The following is a 26,144-nucleotide window of genomic DNA, read 5'->3' as shown; positions in this document are numbered from 1 at the left end:
ACAAGATGGTGCCAACAATAAGGTGTCCAATTGAAATTTTAATCCAAGAAGATTTACTTGTTTTTACGATGATGTATACATGCCTTTATATCTTTGTTTACAATGATGTATACATGCTCTTATAACCTGGGCCGAAAAGTTGTCCCTCCAAGATCATTGCCCAGTTTTCATACCATAGGTGTCTTCTACACCGCTTGTTACCTTCTTTCTTCGCTCCGCAATCATATCTGAATATGCCTGAGAAGCAGATCAGATAAAACTAGTGTTACTAATGCGTGCTTTAATTCTGGATCCATGAAAAGTGACAGATTAGAGCAGGTTGGATTTCGTGGGGATAGCACATTCTATTTTACTTCATGTTCAAGCAGAGCTCTTGTTTTCATATATTGTTTCCTCTTAACTTCATTGAATTTTCTCACTAGTACATAGTATTTTCCGATGAGAAGCGATGATCATACCTTTGGATAATGGTACAGAAAGACGTACCACCACAAGCAAATTACAGATGTTACCGCTGAGGTAACTGTTACTGAGTTCCAAACTAGCCAGCTACCGGTAATTATTACCATCCCGGTCAGTGTAACTGTCCAAGGTTGGCACCTGAAAGTGATAAAAAGAGGATTATCAATGACAACAGTTACATGCACAGCAATACGAAAAGGAAATCTTGCATAATGTGTACATCGAGTTCGTCTCTATCAATGGTCTCTCGGTCTTGGGAGTTAGAAACGTACTTTTGAAACAAATTTAAGGAAATCCCAGACAATGAAAACCTAATCATTTTATCTCGAACATGTTAACCGTAATAGAAAATAACATTGAAACATGTACCAACTACAAACGACCAATTTCACACATGGACAGGACGCCTTCCTTCAGAAATCCTATGTTTTGGATCATATCAATTCATACAAATGAGCTAAAGTAGTTGAGATGGTTTCACAAGGATTAAGGAATAAGTGTATGAAACTGACCATATGATTCTTGAACATGATTTAAAGTAGTTGAGATGGTTTCACAAGGACTAAGGACCAAGTGTATGAAAGTGATGATGTGATTCTTGGACATGATTTCTAACGTCTCGCTACTTGTTCTTGACCACCAACTAGGAATAGGATGACCAAAACATATAATCAAAATTGAGGGGATTCGTTAAAATTTTAAATAATATCTGACTTCTTGAACATGATTGCTAACGTTGTCTCACTACTTCTTCTTGACCCACCTCCAACTAGGAGGACTGGCCAAAGCATATAATCAAAGATGAAGAGATTTGTTAAAACTTAAAAAATTGAGAAAACTATAATCCCCAGTACATGGTGCAATTACGCGTAGATCCCTGTGGTTTAAAAATTAATATTTAATTAATCTAAAATTTGATTCGATCTAACAAATAAGTCTCTTTGTTAGTCAAAATTAACTGAATTTGCTAATATTAACCAAAAATTGAATGAAATTGATATTAAATACCTTCAATTGACTTATTACTAACTTATTGCAAATCAAAAATTGATATTTACCTACGATTAACAAAAAAAAATGACCAAATTACCCTCGGATACCTTCACTGTTACAATGATAGTTTAGTCGGAAAAATTTCTTGACCTATAATAAGTCAATCAAAAGTAAGTATCAATTTTCATTCAATTTTTTTATTAATATTAGCAAATTCAGTAAATTTTGTTTAACAAAGTGACTTATTAATTAGACAGAAGAAAATCAAATAAGTGGTGGATGTAATTTCTCAAACCAAATGGAATTTACGTGTAATTACCCCAAATCTAACAAAAGGAGGTGTAATTATCCAGACCTTAGAGAGGAGGGGGCGTAATTATCCATTAAAAATAAGTTAAGCTCATAATATCTTAATATTTGATCTTATAAACGTATTTCTGAAAAATATACTAAGCTCACTCGAACACCTCTTAGTAAAGGAAGCTGAGGACCGCAAACCATTTTGTCATGTCTAATTCATAATCCATCAACTGAAAATCGAACCGTGTCAAGCAGAAATCTGATATAAATTAATATAAAGCTGCGGGGCTCTTCATTCACATTTGGGTCAGAATTAGTAAGTCCAGAGTGCCAAAACCATTTCAGGGAAAAAATATCAAACACCTGGCGGAATTTCAGTCGGATACTCTCACCTAAGGGGAAAACACAAAGAACAAGAAGCAGAAGGCTGCAGTTTAGAATAACAAAAGAGAGATAAAGCAAACGCAACGCAAGTGATTACCACGCAGGCTTGATGTCCCAAACTGAGTCATACTCTAGGGACAGATGATTGAGGTATCCATCCATGTCTTCGACGGCGCCGTTTTCGTCGAAGAAAGCCGACTCTTGAACTGGCTCAACGCCATCCCTGAAGTCGCCCCTCACGAGGGTTGTCCGGCTTCTGGTTCTGCCCACATTTTTTGACAGTGAAGGGAGATTTGAGCTGGAAATAGGAGAAATTTGGGGTTTAATCCGCGGAGAAGAAGTAGAAGAAGATAAATTGAGAGAAATGGGGAAGCGAGGGTGACACTGAACAGCTATCATCTTTGGCGGTATTTGGAAATTTCTCTTTTCCTGATCAACTCTTTGATCTTAGAATTGAAACTTGGTAATCGAAATTGTAATTTATAAGTTTTAACATCGTTGAATTCTTCCCCTCTGAATTGGCGGGGTTGAAGCAACGTCACAATAGAAATATGTTTTAATTTTAAAAATATCCACTCAACTTATTATAATATTGTAAACAAGCAAATTATAATTTTATTAAAAAAAAATTAACAAAATTTATCTTTAAATATTTTTTGAACTACAACAATTTATTCCTTATATTTTTTAAAATAAAATAATTTATTTACGTAAATCGATAGCATTTTGTGAAAATAGGAATGGTCATTTGCATTACTTAACCTGGTTGGGTTTTGGAAATTAGTGGGGAAATAGCATTTTCAGCTCCATAAGTTAAGTCTTATTTTACTTTTGATTTCATTCATTATGAGATTAGTATTTTTAATCTTCTAATTTACAAAAAATAAACACTTTTGGTCCTCATTCACTTTTTTTTCTATTTTTTAACGGTGTCGCACATGCCTAATATGTGATCATTAAGTATTTTTGGTTGGAGAGAGAATTGGTTTGTTTTCCAACTTGTGACCATTTTCTAGGAAAAATATAATTACATTTGAGGGAAAAAAATAAATTTTGAAAGAAATTAGGACAAAAACATAGCAGTTTCTCTATTCTCCTACAAAAAATGAATCCATTCTTTCCATATTTTTATAAGTTGAAGTCAAGTAGAAGCAACACAAAAAATCATATCTTCCACAAGTGAATCAAGTAGGTCAAATGAAACACTCATATGCTATTATAAAAAAAGGGGATCAATCTTTCATCCAACCGAAAATACTCAACAACAATATGTTAAGTACATGACCTATATCATTAAATTATAAATAAATTTTGTAAGTTATGAGACTAAACATACTATTCTTATAATAAATAGGATCAAAAGTTATATGAATCTAAGTTATGGAACTAAAATATTATTTCTCCAGAATTGGTCAAAAGAAAATCTTGGAAATGGGAATTGGTTAGACGAAAATCTTGAAATTGGAATTTAATAAATCAGAATTATAATTAATATGATTTAACTCCCTTTCATTTTTGGAATCGGTCTCAAAACGATGTTAGGACTTGAAATTTTAAAATTAAGAATTTTAAAATTCTCCTAAAAAAAGTAGAGTTGGACTTTTAAAGCGAGTTGTTGTTATTCATAACAACTCAAATTAAAAAATATATATTTTACAAAATTTGTTCATGAGTCATTATCAGCTATAACAACTAATGAATATTTATGTTTAAATATTTGTGGAGTCATTATAGTTGATAACGTCTCCCCTTTTAATTCTGTTTAATTATTTGTAATTGTAATTATTTTATTTTGTTTAATTAGTGTAGTTGATTTTATTTTATTAGTATTAGGTAGTTTCCAGTTAATTATTTAATTAATATTAGTTATTAATTGTGAAAATATTTTAATAATTAATTATTGATTGAATATTTTTCAATAACAATATTATTAATTTATATTTAACATGTAATAATTAAAAATGTATTAAATATTTAATTAATTTTATTTATTAATATAAATTGAGAAAATTTTACATTTCAAAAAAAAAATGTAATCAAGTATTAACTTCATATTTTGTCGTTTACAACCCCGCCTTGGCATATTACTTTGATGAGGAGATTGGCTTTGTTGGAATTTTTATTGGATATGAATTTATTGTCTTGTCCGTCTTATTTAAAATGCTTGTAGTGTGAATTTAAACATGACGAACACTGACACAGAGTAAAATTATGGCAATCATTGGCAATTAGAGGTTGGAAAGATTTAGAATATGTCATATTTTAAATTGTAATACTGCTTAACCGTAGATGCAATATTGAGCCTATATGCACTGCATCCCTTTTCAATGTGGGAGCAAGGAATTCCAAAATTGACTCCATTTGTCATATGAACATTCTCGTGTAGTAATTTTGGTAAGTGCGTATTACAGCACCTATCCATGATTAATTAATGAGGTGAATTGTTCATACTGACTGAATGGTGTTTCCGCATGCTCTACAGATTTTTCGGACCAACATTTGAACAACTTGTATGCATAGTCCGTCCACAGTTGATTTTTCTTAACATTGCAGTACTCTTAGTCATCCTCTCATGAAAATAAGACACAAAACGATTATAAGTCATTTCCATAATTGTTGTCACAGGCAGACGACGAGCTCTTTTCAAAACTCCATTGATGTATTATTAAATAAATTGAGCTTTTTAAAATTGAATTTTAAATATTTAATTTATTGTATATGTAAGTCATTGGTAATTACTCTCTAGACATGATATAATATGGGATTTTATTTTTTCAACACACATTTATATATAAACTTGGGTCAATTATAATTAGACCCCTCTAAAAATGTAAAATTATATTTTTTCTAAAAATATAAAATTATACTTTCTCTAAAAAAAAATTTAAAATTACACTTACACTCCTTCTGAAAATCTACTGTTTCTCCTTCCGTTAGAATTTGAGCAAAAAATTTTGATATTAGCAAAATCAATTATAAAGTTTTTTAATTTTACCCTTCATTTAATGTTCTCAGATAATAATTTTGTACTTATAAAGAGAAAATTATAATGATGTTAACCTCATCCTATATATGTATTATTATATTTGTCCCTTTATAAGTATAAAAAGATACATGAGAATGTTTAACGAATGATAAAATTGAAAATATATGTAATTTTTTTTGCTTACGTAATTATTTTTTGTCCAAACCCTAACGAAACGGTATCAGGTGTAAATGAAGAATTTTTTGAGGGTTGTGGGTGTAATTTCAAAATTTATTTAGAGAAAAATATAATATCACATTTTTAGAGGGGGCCTAAGTGAAATTTACCTTATAAACTGTGAACACCAACTGCTAGGGAGAAATTCTCTAGTTTGAAAACTGATTTATGAAACAATGACATATACTATCAAACTCAAACTCATGAAACTTCGGAAGAAAGAAGTTTGTTAGTCAAGGTGTACAGTAGGTCGGGCTAGCTTAGAACCAGCCACTACTATTTATGACTGATTCTATGCCTTTAAATGGACTTCAATTAGGTTCATTTATAAATCTAGGGTCAGCCCATGAACCGGCCCGATTGAGCCCGGACTAGGAAGGAATCAGGCCCAAATGTGCCTGTTTCATATTTATTTTTCTAAAAAAATTAAGATTTTCTTTTGAATAATTATTTAAATTTATGGTTGTATTATGAATATAATTTGATGAACAAACTTACAACAATAAACTCAGATGATATAAATTCAAAAAGAACTTAAAATAAATTTTAAAAAAAATAAATAAAGAGCAGTAATGAATTAAAGTACAAAAAATTTAGAAGTATAATAGTAAAGATAATGATTTTCAAAGTTTCATAAGTATAAAAAAGCTACTATAATAATCAATCTAAAAAAATAAAATAAAATTCATATGACATGCTTTTCTTATAAAAGAAAATTGCTCAACAGGTCCAACTTAGGATCAGGTGGCCTTGGGCCACTGTGTTAAGTTGGTCCAGGGTTTTAATATTTGGGACGGGCTCAGAACCGATCTAGTCCTAAGTGAGCTTGAGCTAATGCAACCCACTGTGCATCATGATTTGTTAGTATGCATTTACCCAAAGACGTTGAAAAAACTATTATTGTCAAATTTTATTTAATAAATTGAATTAATTAAAGAATTACTTTCCACCTTAAAAGTTTTGTATGCCAACTTCTATATTAAAAACAAAACAAGATTTATTTTTATAATAGTATAGCTATATAAAATTACAAAACATTCCCTATCAACACGTGATTTGACATTTATAATAAGTTTATCAAAATAATTTACTTTGAATATTTTCAAAAACACCGATAAATGCTTCTACACTTACCAATACAAATTTCAAGATTTTTAAAACCCAAATTTATTTTCCTAAAATTTTTAAAATCTACCGAAAAAACAACTCCAAACCAAGTGATAATTGTAATTGGTTGCATTTCTTGGGGATGGGCCCTGTTTGCAGTTATGAGGTCCATACAATTTAAAGCCCATTAGTGCAGCCCATATGTAGAAAGTTTAGCCCATGAAGGATCCTTCTTATTACAAAACCCTAGAGTTAATGCTTCTCCCTCTTAGAAAGCTGAGACGCCCTCGACCAGCAGGACTCCACTAAGCTCCGGAATAGCAGCGGCACTAGGCGACGACGCACGGCCTGAATCTGCTTAAACGACAGCGTAATTGACTGCGAACATTCTATTTCTTCTCCTGAATGTGAATGTGTTTATGGCAGTGCATTAGATTGATTTGGATTTGACCATCGTCTTTGGTTTTTGCAGAATATGGCGGACAAGGCAGTAACTATCAGAACTAGGAAGTTCATGACGAATCGTCTGCTCTCCAGGAAGCAATTTGTATGTAGTCCCAAAATTGTATTTATTTGGTGTTTTTTTACTTGATGGTAATGGTTCTTAATCATTTAGGTTCCTTTTGTTTTTGTTTGGTAGGTTATTGATGTGTTGCATCCAGGAAGGCCTAATGTTTCCAAGGTCTGATCTCCTTTAACCATTATTTTGTTATTACACATTCTTTATTCTGTTCACATATCTGTTTTATACGGTGTTATTGTAGTATTTAACTTCATTATTCTTACTATAACAGTATGATTTAGTTGAAGAAACTCTTACGCTTGTTGTAAGTTAGAGTATCTTCGTTTTTATTTGTTTACGAAGGTTGATTCAGGAGATATAGGCCATTATGAGATGTTTGGAAATATATGAGGAATATGAGTAGATGAACTGAGGAATCGGTATAATCTTAATTACATTATACTTTTCTTAATGTTTGGAAATTGTACTGTTTGTTTGACACAGTAATATTAAGAAAATCAGCTATGTGTTCGTTTTTTAATTGAATTTTGTGGGAAAATATGTGGTTTTTGTATAGGAGCTTTGCTGCCTGTTCTTAGTTGTTTCTGTTCTCGTGTAATTTTATTGCAGGCTGAGCTGAAGGAGAAATTGGCTCGGATGTATGAGGTTAAAGATCCAAATGCCATCTTTGTGTTCAAGTTCAGGACCCACTTTGGTGGAGGCAAATCTACCGGGTTTGGATTGATTTATGACTCCGTTGAGAATGCGAAGAAATATGAACCAAAATACAGGCTGATCAGGGTAATTCATCTATTTATTTGACTGCTCTTATTTATAATTGTCAAATATGAGTTAGGAAACACTTCTTGGTAATGGTATTCTCACTACTCAGCTAATCTATTTTTTTACGCACTATCTAGTTCAATAATTGAATCAACTGGTATATGTACTTCCTGCCCTCTTCTTTACTAAGGTTTTGTAATTTTCATGGAGTTATTCGTCTATGAGTTTCTTTTAGTTCCCTTCTAGTCTTCTTTCTTCCGTCATGCATACTTTGGTTTTCTGCTATCCTAGAGTTTTGTGGCAATCTGGAGTTGGTCCTTACGAGAATGTTGCCTCACTTTTGATTGCTATATGCCTACTTGGCTAGCGATTTTGCCACCATAAGTCCTACCAAGAGACCAAATGTTTGTAGAAAATATATCTAGTGTATTGTTTGCATTCCTTGTTCTCCGTTTTAGAACTTCTATTTTTTTGCTGCTGCTGTTGAATTTTGAAGATGATAATTCAAAGATGCAATTTACTGCTGCATATTCCTTGGTTTCTCATGGCTCTATAAAAGCTTACACTTGCTTCCACATTTCATGTATTTAACAATACTGGGTATTACGCTGTGCAGAATGGTCTTGATACCAAGGTTGAGAAGTCTAGAAAGCAGATGAAGGAAAGGAAGAACAGAGCAAAGAAGATCCGTGGTGTTAAGAAGGTAGAATTGCTATTATCTCTTTATCCATATTGCTGAACACCTTCTATCCAATTTTTTATGAGCTGGCAAAAGCCATTTCTACAGTTATTCTTCAAATCCTTGAAACAAGTAAACACCTTGATTTCAATTTCATTCATTGATCATGTTTTTCCGGTACCTGCAGACAAAGGCTGGAGATGCTGCCAAGGGTGGAAAGAAGAAATAAGTTTCTACGGATTTTGTGTTTCTGGCTCCGCAATCTATTGGAGATTATCATATGACACCAATATTTTTGCTTTACCTTAGGCTAGTTAAGCACTGTTCTTAATGTTAAAGTGGCACCACGATTTGTTGGACGTTACGACCTGAGTTTTGAATTGTTGTGTTATCACATTTATCATCCGGGAGAGTCGTCTTCTTTTCAATCTTCTGATATTTCCTTCTCAATTTTATATATTCAGATAAATATTAAAAATATCAATAAGCACTCGTTGATATTGCGTCTTAGAGCAAGATTACAGTTTGCTTCGGACGTTGTTCTCAGTCTTAAACACAGTAAAGTCTTATGAATGTCATGAAAGCTCGTTGAACGGGGTAGGAGGTATTCCCCTTTATCACTTTATTTTAATCTGCTGGTCCTATTGGACTACGAGTGCTTCACTAGTCGATATTGGATGTTCGATCAAATTTATTTTGAAATATTCTATTAGTTCATAATACTTGTTTTTAAAGTGCATAAGATGTTAAATTTGCTTTTAAAATAAAGTTTTTAAAATGTTTGTATAAAATAAAATGATAGGACGTATAAAAAAAATTGGAAAAAATGCAGGGCGTTCATTGTGATATAGGTAATGTGCATGATACTTCCTGTACTATAAAAAATATTAAATTACTTTCTTGTGAATTTTTTATTACAGCAATTAGACCTATGTGTGTCTAAGGTGTGCCACACAAGCCAATTTTGTGGCTGAGAGACCATATTTTTGCTGTATTTTGATAATTATGCCCCTCCATCAAATAAAAGTGTAACAACTCATCTGTTATTGCGATTCCTCCTTTTTCCACTTATTTCTCACGGTTTTTTCTCCAAAAAGAGAGAAAATGTCAACTCATTTCGAAAAAGCAAATCAAGAAAGAACACACAATCACTACATTTGAGATTTCCAACTACGTCTTTGTCATTACAAACAAAGCCCTCGAAAGGTAAGTTATATTATTGTTGCAGATATCAAGTTTGAAAATTTTTTCGTTGGTTGGAGCCTGAAAGAGCTATATGGGCACCTAGTGAGTTTCCTCTAAAATTTCATGCTCAAGTACGAAGTGGTGAAGAATTTTTCCTTGACTTTGATGAACAGTGGGATTCGGACGATGGTGAAAAAGTAATGTCAAACTTGCAGACTGGTGGATCTATTGGTGCTAATGTCATTGAAGTATTTGCTAGAAATGTCAGCTGGTGTTAGCAGTGTTTTTTTTATGTTAGTGTTAATTTTGTTGTTAAAATGAAGACAATGTAAACTAAACTTGTAAAACTCTGTTGTTTAAGTATTGACCTTTATTATAGTATATATGTTGTGTCATGTATTAATTTGTAGTATTTTAACTTTTTGGCATTTTTGTCATTGAAAAATAAAAGTGAATGTTCAAAGGCTGTTTCCACTTAATCTTTGAATATATAGAAATTGAACACAAACACTTAACACAAAAAAAAAAAAAAAAAATTGACAATTGAACACTAACACTAAACATCAAGCTGAAGTTGGATTCCGAAAACATAACCTAAAATTGGATTCCAGAAACATTAAGTTGAAATTGGATTCCTAAATCTTAAATTCCAGAAACAGAAGCTAGAAATGTGAAAAAGAATTGAACAAAAACACTAAACAAAATTAATAAAAACATAAAATTGGATTCTATTAGAACATATTGCAACCTGATATAGTTTTCAGTGCCATATTACAAGTTTTGAGTGAAACCCATATCTACAAAAAAAGTAGGCCATTGAGTGCCATATTACAGACAAGTTTTGCCATATTACAGACAATTCTTCTTCAACGGTGAAGTTTCAAGTATTCTGAGTGAATTTTGCTTCTAGGGTTTGTGGTCAGTCGCCTCTCTTCCTCTCTCTCTCTCTTTAGAAACAAGTTCGATAATAGAAACCCTAATTTTGACATAGCAGTCCACCTTTTCATATATAAGGAGGGGTATTTTTATCTTTTATCCTTCACACCAATGTTTAGTTTGTGCAAGGAGACAGAGTGCTACATTTTTTAAATCACAGAGAGGTAATTTGCCTTTTTATTTATCACAGGGGAAAAATTTACTCTTTATTACTAACACAGGGTTATTTTGCTTTTAACCCTAAAAAATTATTTAGTGATAAATTGGAAATTTCTGTGGTAATAAATTATGTTCCATTATATGATAAAAAAAATTGAAAAGGTTATGTGAATACAGAGAGATCAGGTGTCTATAAGTTAGGCAAACGATAAGGTAGTTCAACTGATAAAATTGTATTGAATTACTATTCAAATAGCAGTTGCATGCGGTGCGGTAGCCACCATCGCAACGGGACATTTTAGAAATAAGAGTGAGGTAAATTGAAATTAACCCTAAAAGAATATGAAAAATACATGAGGCCATAGATTTGTAGGTCGGCAACTTGAGAAAGGAATAAGAGAGAAGAAACTTATTGTAATATTGGCAAATTGAGAAAGGAATAAATTTATTGTAATATTTGACAAGGGTACATTTTTAGTCCTATTTGTACCCTATATAATCAAAGTTGAAAAATCTAAATGGGCCAAAATCCTGAATTCAGAGCCCAGTTCACATTTCCAGTTGGGCCGAAGCTGTTCCCTAATATATGGACTGACTTCTTATTAGGGCTACATATATTTATAAGTTAACGTGACCAATAAATCTCCACATTAGGGTTTCGAGCTCTAGCTCTTCCCAACTGAAAGCGAAGCAGCCGCTCGACGGAGAATACCGGCATTCTCAGCAGCTCGATTCGGAACTCTAGCCATGGTATTTTTCACTTTCGGCCCGGGGTTTATGATTGTTTCCAATGATGATTTGTTTCTTCTAATCGACCGAACGATGTGAATTTTGCAGTCACTCGTAGCAAATGAGGATTTCCAGCACATTCTGCGTGTGCAGAACACCAACGTGGACGGAAAGCAGAAGATCATGTTTGCCTTGACCTCTATCAAGGGTATCGGCCGCCGTTTCGCTAATATCGTCTGTAAGAAGGCCGACATCGACATGAATAAGAGGTCTCGGTTTCCTTTCTCTGTTTTGTGGTGTTGTTTTATTTCACAGTTTTTGCTTAGCACCTAGCGTTACATGTTTTTAGATTATAACTATTGTTGTTTGTTAGTGGCTGTGTGATAATTTTCTCTGATAGGAAGAATTAAAGCTGTTACACGAAACTTTGTGTTTTGTATTTGTTCTCGATTTCGCTGTGTAAGTAATGGTTTGGTTTTTAAGCAGAGTGGGTTCATTGCATGTCTATATGTCCATGAGAACTATTTTTGTATCTGCAAGTGTTTGCTTTAGTTATTTATTCAGATATCATGCTGTTCCTTTTTCCCGTTGATTCCTGTTGGATGGGTATAATAATCTTTTTGCCAAAAAGGCTAATGTATTTGCTATAGAAATATTGTAATTTGTTTATGTGATCCTTAGGGGAACTTTGTTATAGCTATATTTGTTGGTTTCGAACCAACGACTTCATATAAGTTGTGAGGTAGCAGAAGACTGCCCGGAGCACACTCTGTGTCTGTGGATGTTAGAAATTTTCTTATTCGGAACACTGGAGACTTTTGGTGTTGGATATTCTTCTGTTGGCTATATTCTTGGTGGATGTAATCTAAAGTTGCTATATGTATGTACAGGGCTGGTGAACTTTCTGCAGCTGAGATTGATAGCTTGATGGTAATTGTTGCAAACCCCCGACAGTTCAAGATCCCAGATTGGTTTCTGAACAGGAAGAAGGATTACAAGGATGGAAAGTTTTCTCAAGTGACATCTAATGCTTTGGATATGAAGCTTAGGGATGACCTCGAGCGTTTGAAGAAAATCAGGTTTGACAATGGAGCTTTTCTCAGATTGTTATATTACTTAATCATATTTCTTGTATTTATGTTGCTCTGTCTTGATGTTTGTAGGAATCACCGTGGTCTTCGTCACTACTGGGGTCTTCGCGTGCGTGGGCAGCACACCAAGACCACTGGTCGTAGGGGAAAGACTGTTGGTGTCTCCAAGAAGCGATGAGCATCATCATCATTCTATATCATTATCATTGATAATTTTGTTCGGTCTTAGGCTTAAGGTATCACATTTAGTGGGTTTGATAATCCCTGGTGTTTTCGATTTGGGTATTCGATTACTCTTGCTCTTTTCTCATTTTTCTATTTTGTTGAGATTTACTGTCAAGTTTGATCCAATTTGTTTGGGAAGGAATGAGTAGGTTTTTGCACCCGTATCCTGTTTGTTCTGGAAAAGTTTTGATCTGAATTGATAGTATGTTTTTCTTTTCATCCTACACGCACCCGTCTACAGTTTGCGCAGACAGCCATTCCCTATGAGATAAGCATTTTGTTTCGTTTAAATTGAATTTTGCTTGCTAATACGGTTTTCTAATAGTGATGGAGTGCTCTGACAATTACCAAGTCTGTCGCGCGACCTAGTCTCTTACCCAGATTATCCTACCAGAGATATGTGCATCTCCACGACTCATTTTGACTTAGCTACTAGTATAAATCCTCTACACAGGCGGATGTTGGTGGTTCTTGGTGTCTTTCCTACCTGTTGTTCCACCTCATTTGCAGTATTTATAATGTTATTAACTCAGAGCTAGACGTTGTCCGTTTACCAAATAGAATGAATCACATCCCTGTCCTCTTGTTCTCCTGTCTTGCTATAATTTTAGATCTTCCAGAAGATGCACGCCAGAAGAGTGATTACTGTGATTTGTTCGGTATATGCATCCTCAATTCCCTGTAGGCAATTTGCTTGAGGAGCATAGAGAAGGCGTATTCTCATGTCGACCACGAACTTTGTTTAGTGATTTGTCATACTCAACTCATTCATAAGAATAGCCAATGTTAGAGCTGTTTCCCCGACTCGTGCAATGTTCCCTTCTGAATAGTTGGAAATGAATTGGATTGTTCACGAAGATGGAAATGAATGGGATCGTTCATTAATGTTCCGCCTAGTGCCACAAGTGCGCTTATATTTTCATAAGATGGAGTTTCCCCATACATTGGGCCTTACCACATTACAGAGATCAGACACAGAAGCTTCGTGCATCTTTGCATTTGTGCGTGACCAGATTATAGAAAGTCCAATTCGAGACGAGGCTATTAGCCCAGGGATTCTACTCAACGTGGATTTGTTCATTAGTCAGTTCAAAATACGTACATGTACACGCCAAATCAGCAAGGCACCCTACCTCCACAGATTTTGTACAACGCGTATGCAAGAAATGCCCAACAGAAAGCAGATGACTAGTCCCACCATCGCCAACCAAAAGACTTAGACAAACTAGGCACTTAAAAAAACTAGAGAAACTAGCAACATAACTACCACCCCAGTCTTCCGTATGAACATACAAAAACGCATCTTCATTCTTCCATCTCCACCTAAAAGTGCACACACCTTCACTGCTGTTCATTAAGCCGTGCTGCTGCCGCAACAGCAGCTGCCACGCCGCCTGGATGCGTGGCCAACTCGGGCTTGTTCCTAATCTCTGCCGATATTACTCCTTCTGCATCCTCTCTAGTCACCGGCTTGTCAACTGTCAGTTTGGCGGTTGCATCCTACAAAACATCAGAGAATCCGACATAAGCTACCACATGCTATCAGAAATAACAAGGTTGCATCCTACAAAACATCAGAGAATCCGACATAAGCTACCACATCCTATCAGAAATAACAAGTTTCAAGGCCGAGCCTGGAAATTACCACCAAAACATCTGCAAGCTTGGTCTTGTCCTCGTCCCGTGTAGTTAGGACATTACGCGCAGCAGCAGACTGAGCTTCTGCTGCTATGCCTCCATGGACCACATGGCCTAGTCCCGTGGCCCGAACTTCCGCCGCCTGTATCGCGGCAGCGTCACTTGCATCGATTGGCTTGTCTCCCGCGGAGAGCGCCGTGGCTTCCAGTGCTTCCCCGATGGTAATAGGGTCCATCTCCCCGCTCGTCGGCGCTGGAGTCTTTGTATCTTCTGTTGGCTGACCATATCGTCCCACTACCTGCACCCACCGACATAAAAGAGTTTTAGTATACTATCTCAGGAAACCAGTCCCTATTCTTTCTTTTATTTTTGTTGAAAATTAGAACTGATCAAGATGAATTCTTTTACTTGTCCGCCAATAGTTTCAGTTATGACGCGATAGCCACTGATGTCTGCTTCGGATACGGTGGCGCCCTGATCCATGACGATGTCAGTCATGTCCCCGTGGCCAACCACGCCTAGACGCTCGTTGATATCAGCGGCTGACTGCATTGAAGCCGCCGCACCGCCCTTAGGCGTCTGACCGAGTACGACGTTCTCTGCGGACTGCAGAATGGCGGCGTCTTGGGGTGCTACGGGTTGGGAAGCCAGTTTGCCCGAGACGTCGAATACATCGCCATACTTGATGGCTTCTGGCCTCTGTGGCTGTTCTTGACTCATTTCGTATGTATGGTATAAACAAACTAAGAAAGGAAGTTTGCAAGTAGATCTATTGATTCTCGCGGATTGGATTGCTTATATTTGGTAGAAAACAGAAGAGCGATGGGTTTGAAGTCTTATATTTATGTGAGTATGGAAGCGACGGACGGCGGTAGCGAAAGGGTGAGTGCAGAATGGGATGGAGAGTACACGTGCTGGAACTGCAAGAGTAGACATGTTACAAGTGTTGAGTTTTGATGCCCGGATTAGATCAGTGCCCTTCGGGTGGACTGCCGCTTGGCTGTATTCTATGCGCACCAATACACGTAGGCAGTGAAATAATACAATCAATTGGGCATTTACTTCAGTTGATGGGGGCCCAAGTTTTGCATCCGAGACCGGCAGATTTCAGTGTAGCACTTATACAATTCATCCCTCATCTTTAGCTGGATGATCTGTCACTCATTTAGTACCCCTGCAAATAGTCCGAAATGCCTCGTATTTTGAAGTTAAATTTACGTTGTTAAACTCCTACATTACTTTCATGACTAGAAAATTGGTGTAGCTAGGCATATTTACACTTTCTACAAACACCCAGGAAGATGAACTGGGGTGACTTAGGTGAGTGTTCTGTCTGAACTCCTCCTTTTGTTGGTTTATGGTGTTTTTTCTTCAATAATCGTTGAAATACCCACAAATCCCAATTTATGTAGCTGCGAATCAAAACAAAAATTCGGATCTGCGTGTTCTTTGTTCGGATTTGGTTTTGTTGTTGTGCAGAAATCTTGAGGAGGAGACGACGTAGGCAACAGATTAAGCTGAAAGGGTGGTTTGCTCGTTTGTAGTTCATAGGCTAGTTTATTGACTTTTTTTCTTCTTTTATTTTCTACAGATTATTGTGCTTCTTATGCAAAATTTTTATTATTTTATACAATGTAGCTTATTATGTTTGTTGGCATAATATAATGTTTTGCGTTAGATATATTTACATTTATTGTAAATATAGTTTTTATATTTATTTTTCATCGCATCTTGGAGAGTATTTTTTTTTATTTATATTGTCACTACAAAAAAAAATAGGATTTGAAACGGATCTCGTGATCGTTCCAAAGTCCGGGCTATACTGGAACAGACATTGGAGCTCAAGAGGAACGGGAAATGATCTATGACGTTATGATCTATATTTCCTATGTCTAATTTTTTTTAAACTGAAAAACCGTTTCAAATGGTTTTCAAAATAGCAGTTACAATGTATGTCCTAAGAACGTTCCAAATTTATAATGTTAAGCAATTGGAACTCTTTTTGGAACACATCAATAAAATTGGAAACGGTCGACCATTCCTCTATGTGAGAAAATTGATGTAAAAAAAATGACAATTAGTAAATGTGTCATAAAATAAGGTGCAATTTGGCACGATTTTAGTGCCCATATGGTCTAATATTACAAAAAAATTATTTCTAAGTTGGATTTCTAAATAAAAACTGTTGTATTACCAAGAATGTTGCATAATGTGTTCCAATTTAAAATGGTTCCTGTGTATTATTAATACTGTATACTAAGAATGTTTCAAAGAGAGTACAACGGCTATAATTCAAGTAAAAATCGATCCAATTTGTGATCCTAAAATTGTTCCATTTTCAATAATTTTAGTTCTTGATCTTTTTCTTGCAAATCATCAAGGATCAGATACATCCCGAACAAACATATAAAGAAAAACTATTCCTGAAAATAGGTAAAATTTCACTTTTGGTCCCACTAAATAGGGTCATTCTCACTTTTGGTCCCGCGCTTTAGGTGCTCAACACTTGTAGTCCCAAAACCCTAATTTTTTAACACTTTTAGTCCCACACCGTTAAAAACTGACGGAAACGGCACGTGACACGTCACGTGCCGTTAGTCAACTGGTATGGTCCATGTTGGTCAACAGCAAAATATCACTTTTGGTCCCACTAGATAGCGTTATTATCACTTTTGGTCCCACGTTTTACGTGTTCAACACTTGTAGTCCCAAAATCCTAGGGCCCGTTTGATTGTGTTTTCATTTTCATTTTTAGTTTCCAACATTTGGAAATAGGTAGAAATGCTTTATTGGTTTTTGTGCGAAAACTGATAATATATTTGGATTAGTTGTTTCCAAATATAGGTATATAAGTGTGAGAATGTTGAATATATGTATATGTATTTTTTATGTGACAGAAATTGGTTACAAGGGTTGACCAAATTGATTGAACATTTATGTCTTTTTCTATTCATATTTATGTATAGATATAAACATATATATTGTGAATGCCAAATAAAAATGTGAAGAATATACTTTATTCAATACTTTATTTAAATAAGTTAGGTCTAAATTAAATAAATAATTTAATATGACCAAGACATCAACAATATAATTCTGTTTATATTTTCAATTTCAATTTAACACCTTTAGACCCACTCTGTTACAAACTGATAGAAACGGCATGTGACAAGTCACGTGCCATTAGTCATAGGGGTGGCAGATGAGTCGAGCTCGCTAGCCGGCTCAACTTTGAGCTCGAGCTCATGTTTACTTGTTCACCGCTCGCGAGCTGGTGAATTTTTTTTAATTTTTTTTATATATTTAATTTTATATTTAATATTTGATCAGTTTTATAATCTAAATTGATCGTATATTATAATTATTAATCAATATCATACATTTTATTTTGTATAATAATAAATTATGATACTTTTATTTATATATTTAATCTTTATACAAAAATAAATCTAATCAACAACTTAGCAAATTATAATATTTTTTTATAATTAAAATTATTATTTAATATGATATATAGAACTTTATGTTATATTTTAATATATATTTGTATTATGTTAATATTTTTTAAATTGACAAGTAATTCACTTATGATTCTTTATTATTTATAAATTTATGTCAAAATTTAGTAATTTTTATGAATTAATCTAAAAATCATAATAATAATAATAATAATAATAATAATAATAATAACAAAATAATAATGATGATGATGATGATGGTTGAACAATTCTGATTATTATTTTTATTAGATATATAATAAGATTAAAAAGTTTAATCAATAATTACGATATCTTAAAATTTGGGCACCTAATTCATACGAAATTTAAATATATACAAGATTGTGTCTATTAGATCATATCAGACGGTATGATTTAAAATCAAATGGCCTGATTCAACGATACACCGTCTTGAATGATTACTCTTATGTTTCGATATCAGATGGTTTGGGTGTGTTTTTAGCATCTTGTTTAATTTTTTTCTTGGGTTTGGGTGTGTTTTCAGGGGACAATGATTTGTTTATTTCTTGTTGTTGTTGTTTGGTTTTATAAAAGAGTTGTAATGTTGTATGGAAGACCATTATTGATTAGCAAAATTTCTGAAAAATTTTGTATATAATGTTGTAAAATTCCTCTGATTCCCACCTCTATTCTTCTGCAATTTCTAGAACAAAATCGAGCTCGAGCTCGAAAATAATTTATCGAGCTTGAGCTCGAGCTCAACCTCAGTGAGCTCGTCAAGCTCGAGCTCGAGCTCAAACAAAGAACCCTCTCACACTCAGTTTCTTTTTCCTTCCCAGCCTCATTCATGGTGGCTCTTAGGCCTCTCTGTCTCTCTGCATTTTACCATACCAGTGGTATTTGACTGAGAAGTTGCAAGATTTGGTCCAGAGGATGACTCAATGAACACAGCTCAAACAAAGAACCCTCTCACACTCAATTTATTTTTCCTTCCCAGCCTCATTCATGGCGGCTCTTAGGCCTCTCTGTCTCTCTGTATTTGCATTCTTCTCACTCTCACTTACTCTGCTTCAGATGTTGAGTTACTTTTGATGAAGATTAAGCTTTCACTGCAAGGAACCGTCGAGAACTTGTCGTTGTTGTCCTGGAATGTCTCAGTCCCACTCTCCATTAGGGTTTTGGGAATTTAAAAGTTAGAGATGGTCAAAATAATTGACCGTTTCTAAATCCGCTCCAAGCAAATTAATTTTCACGCCTAAATAAAAAGTGGAGGAAAAATCACATCTAGGAACGGTTGTTATTTGACCGTTCCTAGATGAATAAAAATCAAATCGTTCCTAAATGTATAAATAACCATTCCTAATTACAATTTAAATGAAATTGTTCCTAAATGAATACTCCAAACTGTTCTTAAATATAAAAAAAATCTTTGTTCACTTCTCGGATACGATATCTCAACATCCGCGAGCCTAATTAATTCCAAGTTTAAACACATAACAATATTATACATATGTGAATACATCTAGTAGTCTGATGTAAAATCACAAGGTTTGATTGACAGTTTGCATAATTTTGAACCTTGTTGATTGTGAATCAGATACTAGATCTCACCATCCGTATAATAAAAATGTCCAAAACTTCATCGAACATAGTATTTTGTCATTTTAATTATATGCAATGGTCTGATTAAAATTTTAACAGTCGGATTAGGCGATCCAGTATAACTGTATAAGATGCTATTTACATCTATGTAAAACTAACAATCTTATATATAAAAATATACTTGATGTTATGAACATGTATCACTTTAATTCAAAAAATTATATGTTTGAATGGTCTTAATTAATTTATGCTCTACTTCTATCTGATCATTAACATGTGTGGAATGATATTTTTTTTATTTTTTATTTTTTTTATTTAAAAGGGAAAAGAATTTTGGCACAATATTAGGAAAGTTTTTATCTTTTTTTAAATATAGGAACTGTAATCTAAATATTCACTAAAAATGATATTGTTTTTGAATTAAACAACATCGTTTCCCGTAGTTAGGAATGGATATAGAAACATTATAACCAATCGTTTTTAAATAAATCAAGAATCTGACCAATGCACATCAACTGAAACGACGTCGTTTTGTCTATTAGGATGGGTTTTGGAACGCCTTTTTAAAAATTTGATTGTTCCAAAGGTCGTTCCAAAATTTAATTATATAAACAACACTTAACAGATTTTTTTTCTTCCCCTTCCTCCTCTCTCTCTCTATATGTGCCGCCGCTTTTTTGCCTGCCCCACTATTCTCTGTCCGTTAGCCGCCGTCATTCGCCCTCCCTCCCACTCTCTCTGATCGAAGGTTGGTTCACTTTTTGTTCTTTTTCCTCATCCCCCATTTCTTTCTTACAATTTCCCCCATTTTTTGAAAATATTTTCCAAAATATTTTTGAAATATTTCAGAAAATATTTTTAGAAACGAGTTTTGAAAATATTTTCAAATTTTTTATTCTATTTTTTTATTTTTTATTTCTTGAAAATATTTTTGTTTTATTCAAAAAAAAATTGTGTAAAATTTTCAGAAAATGTGTATTTTCTGTTTTTTTTTTCAAATTTTTTTCTAAAATTTTTCCGAATCCAAATATGTATTTTATAATTAAAAATAATTTTCAAAAAATTAAAAATAATTTCTTAAATTAAAAAAATTTCTGAAATTAAAATATTTTTTCCAGAAATTAAAATATATATTTTTTTCTAAAATTCAAATATTTTTCAGAAATTTTTCTAAAAATATTTTGAGAAATTGATATTTGCATATTATTGTGTAATTTAGGGAATATTTTGTAATTTAAAAAATTATTGAAAATATTGGTATGTAATAATTGCATAAATTTGTATTTTCTATAATTACTGTGTAATTTATATTATAATCTGTAATTTTTTAATTATTGTGTCATTGTCTAATTTCTGAAAATATTGTTTATTTTAGGTCGATCATTATAAATTACGAGTAAGTTGTAAAGATACTAAAAATAAAAATATTTTTTTGAAATTAAAATAATTTTTTAGAAATTAAAATAATTTCTAAAAATATTTCAGAAAATATCATTCATTTTTAGAATTCTGCATATTCTTTTACAGAATTTAATTTTTTTTATGAAATTAAAATACTTTTATGAATTTTTCAGGATTTAAATTTTCATATTATTGTGTGATTCAGAGCACATTGTGTTTTTTTTTTGTGTAATTAGGGTATAATAGTTTAATTTAGGCAATTATTGAAAATATTATTCTGTAATTATTGCTTAATTGTATAATTTCTGCGATTATTATATAATTTAGATCATAATATGTAATTTTTTTATAATTATTGTGTAATTGTGTAATTTAGATCATGTTGTGTAATTTTGGTAATTATTGTGTAATTGTGCATGTAATTTCCGTAATTTATTGTGAAATTTGTGTAATTGTCACAGTTGACTGCCTCCGCTATCGCCCAGCACAGCTTCTAATAGATCCCCTAGCACAGAATGACGTTGAAATGGACGACCTGATGAGGAGGGTTTAAATTAGATTTTAATTTTTTTTAATTAATTAATCGAATAATAATAATTTATACTAAAATAATATATTTTTTCTAATTCTTCATGATGTTTGTTACATTCTATTTCATATCTATTCAATTAATTAGATTCATAAATATAATTAATTAAAATTTTATTAATTTAATTAATTATTTATTATAATTTATTAAAATACATAAATTAAATTATTTATTAAATACATAAGTTAAAAAATTTATAAAAATTTAATTAATAAAATTAAAAATTAAGAATGATTTTAGTAATTTTAAAGAAAACAAATCTAAACAAAAAATCATTCCTAATACCAACGCTAAAACAATTTTAAAGATGTATTTATAAATAAGATTGATCATTCCTAAAATAATTACAAAATATTGTTCCAAATAAAAAATTGACCATTCCTAATTCTATTTTGAAATTTGACCTCCAAACAGTTTCAATAAGCATTCCTAAATACTTTGAAAAATAATAGCAAAAATACACAATTGCAAAAGCACCCCTTTGCTTTTAAGCTCAGTTTCAATTTAGTCCTTTATGGCGGTTGGCAAATTGAAACTAGGTAGATTGCATTATAAAAATATTTATACAATTGACAATAATTTAATTAAATCTTATACATAAACATAATGGCAAAAAGTATAAGCACTGAACATACAAATAAATACATATTAAATACTGTGATAATCTTAACAACGTAGTTGAAGGTACTTGTATAGTTGTTTGATTGTTGCACATAGACATATATACGACATATGATTGAAATGTCTTCATATGTATTTCATCTTTATCTGACTCCCAAAAAGTCTCATCACTTCGGTATATGTTTTTCGAAAAAAAAAAGACGAACTTTCATTATTATTCATTTTTAATAAAAGAAAATTTTTGTTAATTCTTTTTTAACACCCCTTGCCCCATAGAAATATTGAATATAAAGAGGCATTTTGGTTGCCACGGTGATTTTGAAAATGAACGTTTAAATGCCCCTCAAAAGTAAGTAAATAGATCCGAAATATATAAAATGCAGTTAATCCTGCTGTGGCCCAAGCTATTCTTGTGAAAATCGGCGAGTACAACCAACTCTCATTAAGAATTTCATCTTTTGACCAAAAACAACCCATTCAGTGACTTTGGCGCTGAACGTTCCCAAAAACGAATGGGGTCGGGTCAATTCAATAATAGATGTCTTTTGGCATTCCACCCTTCCTTCTCCTTTCAGGACCTATCCGAAGAGAATTCAATATTTCTTGATTGTGAATATCTAAACTGGTTGTTCGTGGTTCAAAAATTCTTGTTTGGCAGTTCATACCATCCATACATAGTGTTTTGATCTAAGGTTCCAATTCTTCTGTGTTTCAGCAGTAACATATTGTTCCATGGAGCTAAGGTCCAAAATATGAAAGAAAGAAGTGTTTCCACCACTCTACCACCCAGTCAATTCTGTTCAACTTAATATCTCTTTCATAGCCACATAACTTTTCACTTGTTAAAGTAGTTCAACACATTGTTATACGTTGAACAGATTGTGGCACCGTCCGTGGTATTTCTGTGAGTCCTTAGAATGAGATGATGCCAGAAAGGATTTGGACTCACTTTCATCCTTCCCGTTCGTAGCCCAAGGGACACTCTTTTTATGAGGTGTTGCAACAATCAAGGGGTAGTTCATACTTTATAACTCATACTTTTTGAGTCGATTTCAGGAAAAAAAAAAAGAATAAATAAAAAAGAGTGGCAAAGTGATAGAAAAAGAAGTCTGATCGATTTTTTAGTCTATTTATAAGAGGATTATATGAAAAATGTAACCTATTCTTTCGTTTCTTTGGGCCACTGGCCATCTGCCGGGAGTTTCGGATTTAATATCGATATTTTAGCAACAAATCTAAATCTAAGTATAGTGATTGGTGTTGATCTTTTCTGGAAAGGGAGTGTGTGTGAATTGTTTATTTCAAGAATAGGCTAGATCCAATCCATAAATAAAGGAAAATTTTAGTTTGGATTTGGCCCAATCGAATCAAAATCAATATATAATAAATACACTTACTGTATAATTAATATACAATTAAAAAAAAAACAACCAATAGCGCTACGAAATCCAATCGGGTTGTCAATAGCTAATTTTTAACCCGTTTCATCAATAAATCTAACTCTACTAGTGTTGTAAGTTTCAGACAAGATTACGGAAGCAGAATAATGCACATCAATACATCATGACCAAGACATGGATTTCGTGTTTTTTGAGGAAATATTTTCCACTTAATTATAAAAGCGTAAACTTCTTCGTATACATAAGCAGAGTAATTTCTGAAACGTGAAGAGAAGCATGGAAAAGGTAAACAGTAATTTCCAGTTTTACAGTAGCAATTTTCATCCATTAGTTATAGTCAAAATCTCATTTAGTCCTTTAACTTTCTAATATTCTAAAAAAGTTCTCTAATTTTTTAAATTGTTCAAATTTGGGACATTAGTCACGAATTTTATCCAAAGTCGCTGAATTTTGAAACGCCACATCAGATTCAGGTATCAGTTTCCATCGACTTTGGACAAAATTCAGTTTTTAGTATTCCAAAATTGAACAATTTCAGAAATTAAAGGACCTTTTTAGAATTCTAAAAACTTAAAGGACTAAAACGAAATTTAGCTATAGTTGGTGGACCAAAATTAAAGATTTAATCCTTTACAGCACGAGAACAAGCCTCCGTCCTCCAATATCACCCATGTCATCCTCCTCGGCCCCACCATCCACTTCCTCCGCCCCCTTGGGCACCGTCACCACCAGCTCGCCGTCTTCGTATGTAGCGGAGGCCAGCTCCGGCAGCATGATTGCCGGAAGCCTAAACCGCCACAAATCGAGCTCTAAATCAGTTCCCGACAAGTCAACCACGCCGGTTCCCCGTACAACCACCTTGGTAACCCCAGGGTAAATCTCGACCGTATCGGCCCAGACCTCACCGCTGATGTCATCGGTAGCGGCGGTGAATCTGAGGCAGTCGGAAGTCTCGTCGATTGACACGTCGGCATCGGAGTGAAAGGGCAGCTCTAGAACCTTCGCAAAGATGTGGGGCAAACGCCGCAGTTTCTTTCCCCGGCAGCTGTTTGCCTGAGCTAGCAGCGAGACGAGGTTGTAACGCAGAGCGATGTTGGTTTGTCTGGGCAGTGGGTGAACCTTCATCTGGAGCAGAATTGGATTTTGCAGAACGGAAAGATGAAACCCAGAAGCAAACTGAGACAGAAAAACCCAGATGGAATTTTGAAGCAGAGATTTGATTTATCAGGAAAACAATCAAGAAACTCTGATGAAATGAAACCACAAAAGAGAAATTGATACAGAGTTCAGAATTTCCAAAGAAAGCGACTAAAAAATTTTGAGGTAAAGAATTAAGAATGGATTGTTGAGAGAAGAGTGAGAATTGAGTAGTGTAAGAAATGCGATTAAAAGAGCGTGGAGTGGAGAAGTTCGTGTGTAAATTCCTGGGTTTTGAGAAGGAAAGAGACAGAGAGAGAGAGAGAGAGAGTAACCAACAGTTTGCAAACTCGACGTTGCTCAATTTTCTCTCTTTTTCAAATAGAAATGATAATTAATTATATCAATAGCAATAGTTTAAGTGATATAAAAATTTAATTAATAAACTTATATTATAATAATTAAGAAATAAGAGCAATACGTAATTAATAAACTCACTTTATAACAAATTAAAAAAAAATATAATAAAATTTAATTTATAAAATTTCAACTTTAATTATTACGCTAACGACCGTAGTGGTCCTCAATGTTGCCCTTCTTTACTGTGGCATTTATAGAGCTTTGACTTGTGATTTAGTGAAATATTCCGATTTATCTTGATTTGGTGGATTTTCTGATTTTTTATTTTCAATTACATTCATTAAATTAATGAAGTACATCAAAACTAATTCAAATTAAATAAATAATTATATATAAAAAATACTGTAGAAATAGGCAAAATTTAATACTATTATTTTTTTTGACCATTATAGGATTTTAGGCCCCGACGTCACTGTTAGAAACAAAACCTCATTTATTGAGCGATTATGTAGTTAATGATGTTGCCGTGTGTGTTATGGAAGTTACCCTCCAATTGTGGGCACTTACGGAGGAGTTTGACGCCCACAGGATCTTGATTGATTGATAAAATTTAAAATTAAAAGTTGTAAATTCGAGATATACAAATTTATATATATTTATATTTTTATAATAACTTGTTGTTATATGCAGGAATTTAGGTGTATGTCTATTTTTATAATATTTTATTATTCTTCTATCTCGTTCCTACGTATTCAATGATTTGAATGTTGGTACTTTGAGTCAATTTGTAAATTTGAATATATTATGTGGATAAATAGGGTGGCATTGTCCTTTCGATAATATTTTATACAAATTTACTTTTAAAAAAAACTAATATATATATATATTTATATATTAATTACGAGCAATCAACATGGAAATTACATATTACTTCCTCCAGGATTAATAATGTCATTTTCAATACCATGCGATGAATAGTGTAGTGAGCAATTTCCAGGAAGGATCCTACCCCCCAATGATTATATTTTTTGATTGATTGGTTAAATTACGTGGAAGACAACACAAGCCAAAATACGGAATTTTTGGGCATGCATCTATGTCTATTTCATTTTTAAATAATAAATCCATCTATTATTCCACAAGGGCTTGAAATTTTTATTCTTTTTAGTTTAAGATTGGAATTATGAGTTGTTTATAAGAA

At 33.1% G+C, this 26,144-nt stretch overlaps 5 protein-coding genes across 5 annotated transcripts; 2 read left to right on the top strand and 3 right to left on the bottom strand.

Moving 5' to 3' along the window:
* Nucleotides 1-9: 9 nt before the first annotated feature.
* On the bottom strand, nt 10-2,669 carry LOC105165298 (spindle pole body-associated protein). The gene is made up of 3 exons (XM_011084268.3): nt 2,237-2,669; nt 459-600; nt 10-237 (listed from the first exon to the last, which is right to left on the bottom strand). The coding sequence occupies exons 1-3, from the start codon at nt 2,536-2,538 to the stop codon at nt 154-156; spliced, it is 528 nt and encodes a 175-aa protein (XP_011082570.1). The 5' UTR covers nt 2,539-2,669; the 3' UTR covers nt 10-153.
* Nucleotides 2,670-6,658: 3,989 nt separating this feature from the next.
* On the top strand, nt 6,659-8,840 carry LOC105165299 (small ribosomal subunit protein eS24z). The gene is made up of 6 exons (XM_011084269.3): nt 6,659-6,818; nt 6,921-6,995; nt 7,089-7,130; nt 7,581-7,751; nt 8,350-8,436; nt 8,600-8,840. Exons 2-6 carry the CDS (start codon nt 6,924-6,926, stop codon nt 8,639-8,641), a joined length of 414 nt encoding a protein of 137 aa, XP_011082571.1. The 5' UTR covers nt 6,659-6,818; nt 6,921-6,923; the 3' UTR covers nt 8,642-8,840.
* Nucleotides 8,841-11,283: 2,443 nt separating this feature from the next.
* Nucleotides 11,284-12,961, top strand: LOC105165300 (small ribosomal subunit protein uS13z/uS13y/uS13x). Its single transcript, XM_011084270.3, has 4 exons — nt 11,284-11,442; nt 11,530-11,690; nt 12,312-12,500; nt 12,585-12,961. The coding sequence occupies exons 1-4, from the start codon at nt 11,440-11,442 to the stop codon at nt 12,688-12,690; spliced, it is 459 nt and encodes a 152-aa protein (XP_011082572.1). The 5' UTR covers nt 11,284-11,439; the 3' UTR covers nt 12,691-12,961.
* An 832-nt stretch (nt 12,962-13,793) lies between these two features.
* LOC105165301 (late embryogenesis abundant protein D-34) lies at nt 13,794-15,307 on the bottom strand. The gene is made up of 3 exons (XM_088881872.1): nt 14,784-15,307; nt 14,383-14,673; nt 13,794-14,237 (listed from the first exon to the last, which is right to left on the bottom strand). The coding sequence occupies exons 1-3, from the start codon at nt 15,093-15,095 to the stop codon at nt 14,079-14,081; spliced, it is 762 nt and encodes a 253-aa protein (XP_088737998.1). The 5' UTR covers nt 15,096-15,307; the 3' UTR covers nt 13,794-14,078.
* Nucleotides 15,308-23,625: 8,318 nt separating this feature from the next.
* LOC105165302 (uncharacterized) lies at nt 23,626-24,954 on the bottom strand. The gene has a single exon (XM_011084272.3). It carries the CDS (start codon nt 24,569-24,571, stop codon nt 24,077-24,079), a length of 495 nt encoding a protein of 164 aa, XP_011082574.1. The 5' UTR covers nt 24,572-24,954; the 3' UTR covers nt 23,626-24,076.
* Between the last annotated feature and the right edge of the window lie 1,190 nt (nt 24,955-26,144).

This window comes from Sesamum indicum, linkage group LG6 (assembly GCF_026168435.1).
Source record: "Sesamum indicum cultivar Baizhima isolate 11 linkage group LG6, ASM2616843v1, whole genome shotgun sequence".
Lineage (NCBI taxonomy): Eukaryota > Viridiplantae > Streptophyta > Magnoliopsida > Lamiales > Pedaliaceae > Sesamum > Sesamum indicum.
This window is presented reverse-complemented; position numbering and strand designations above follow the sequence as displayed.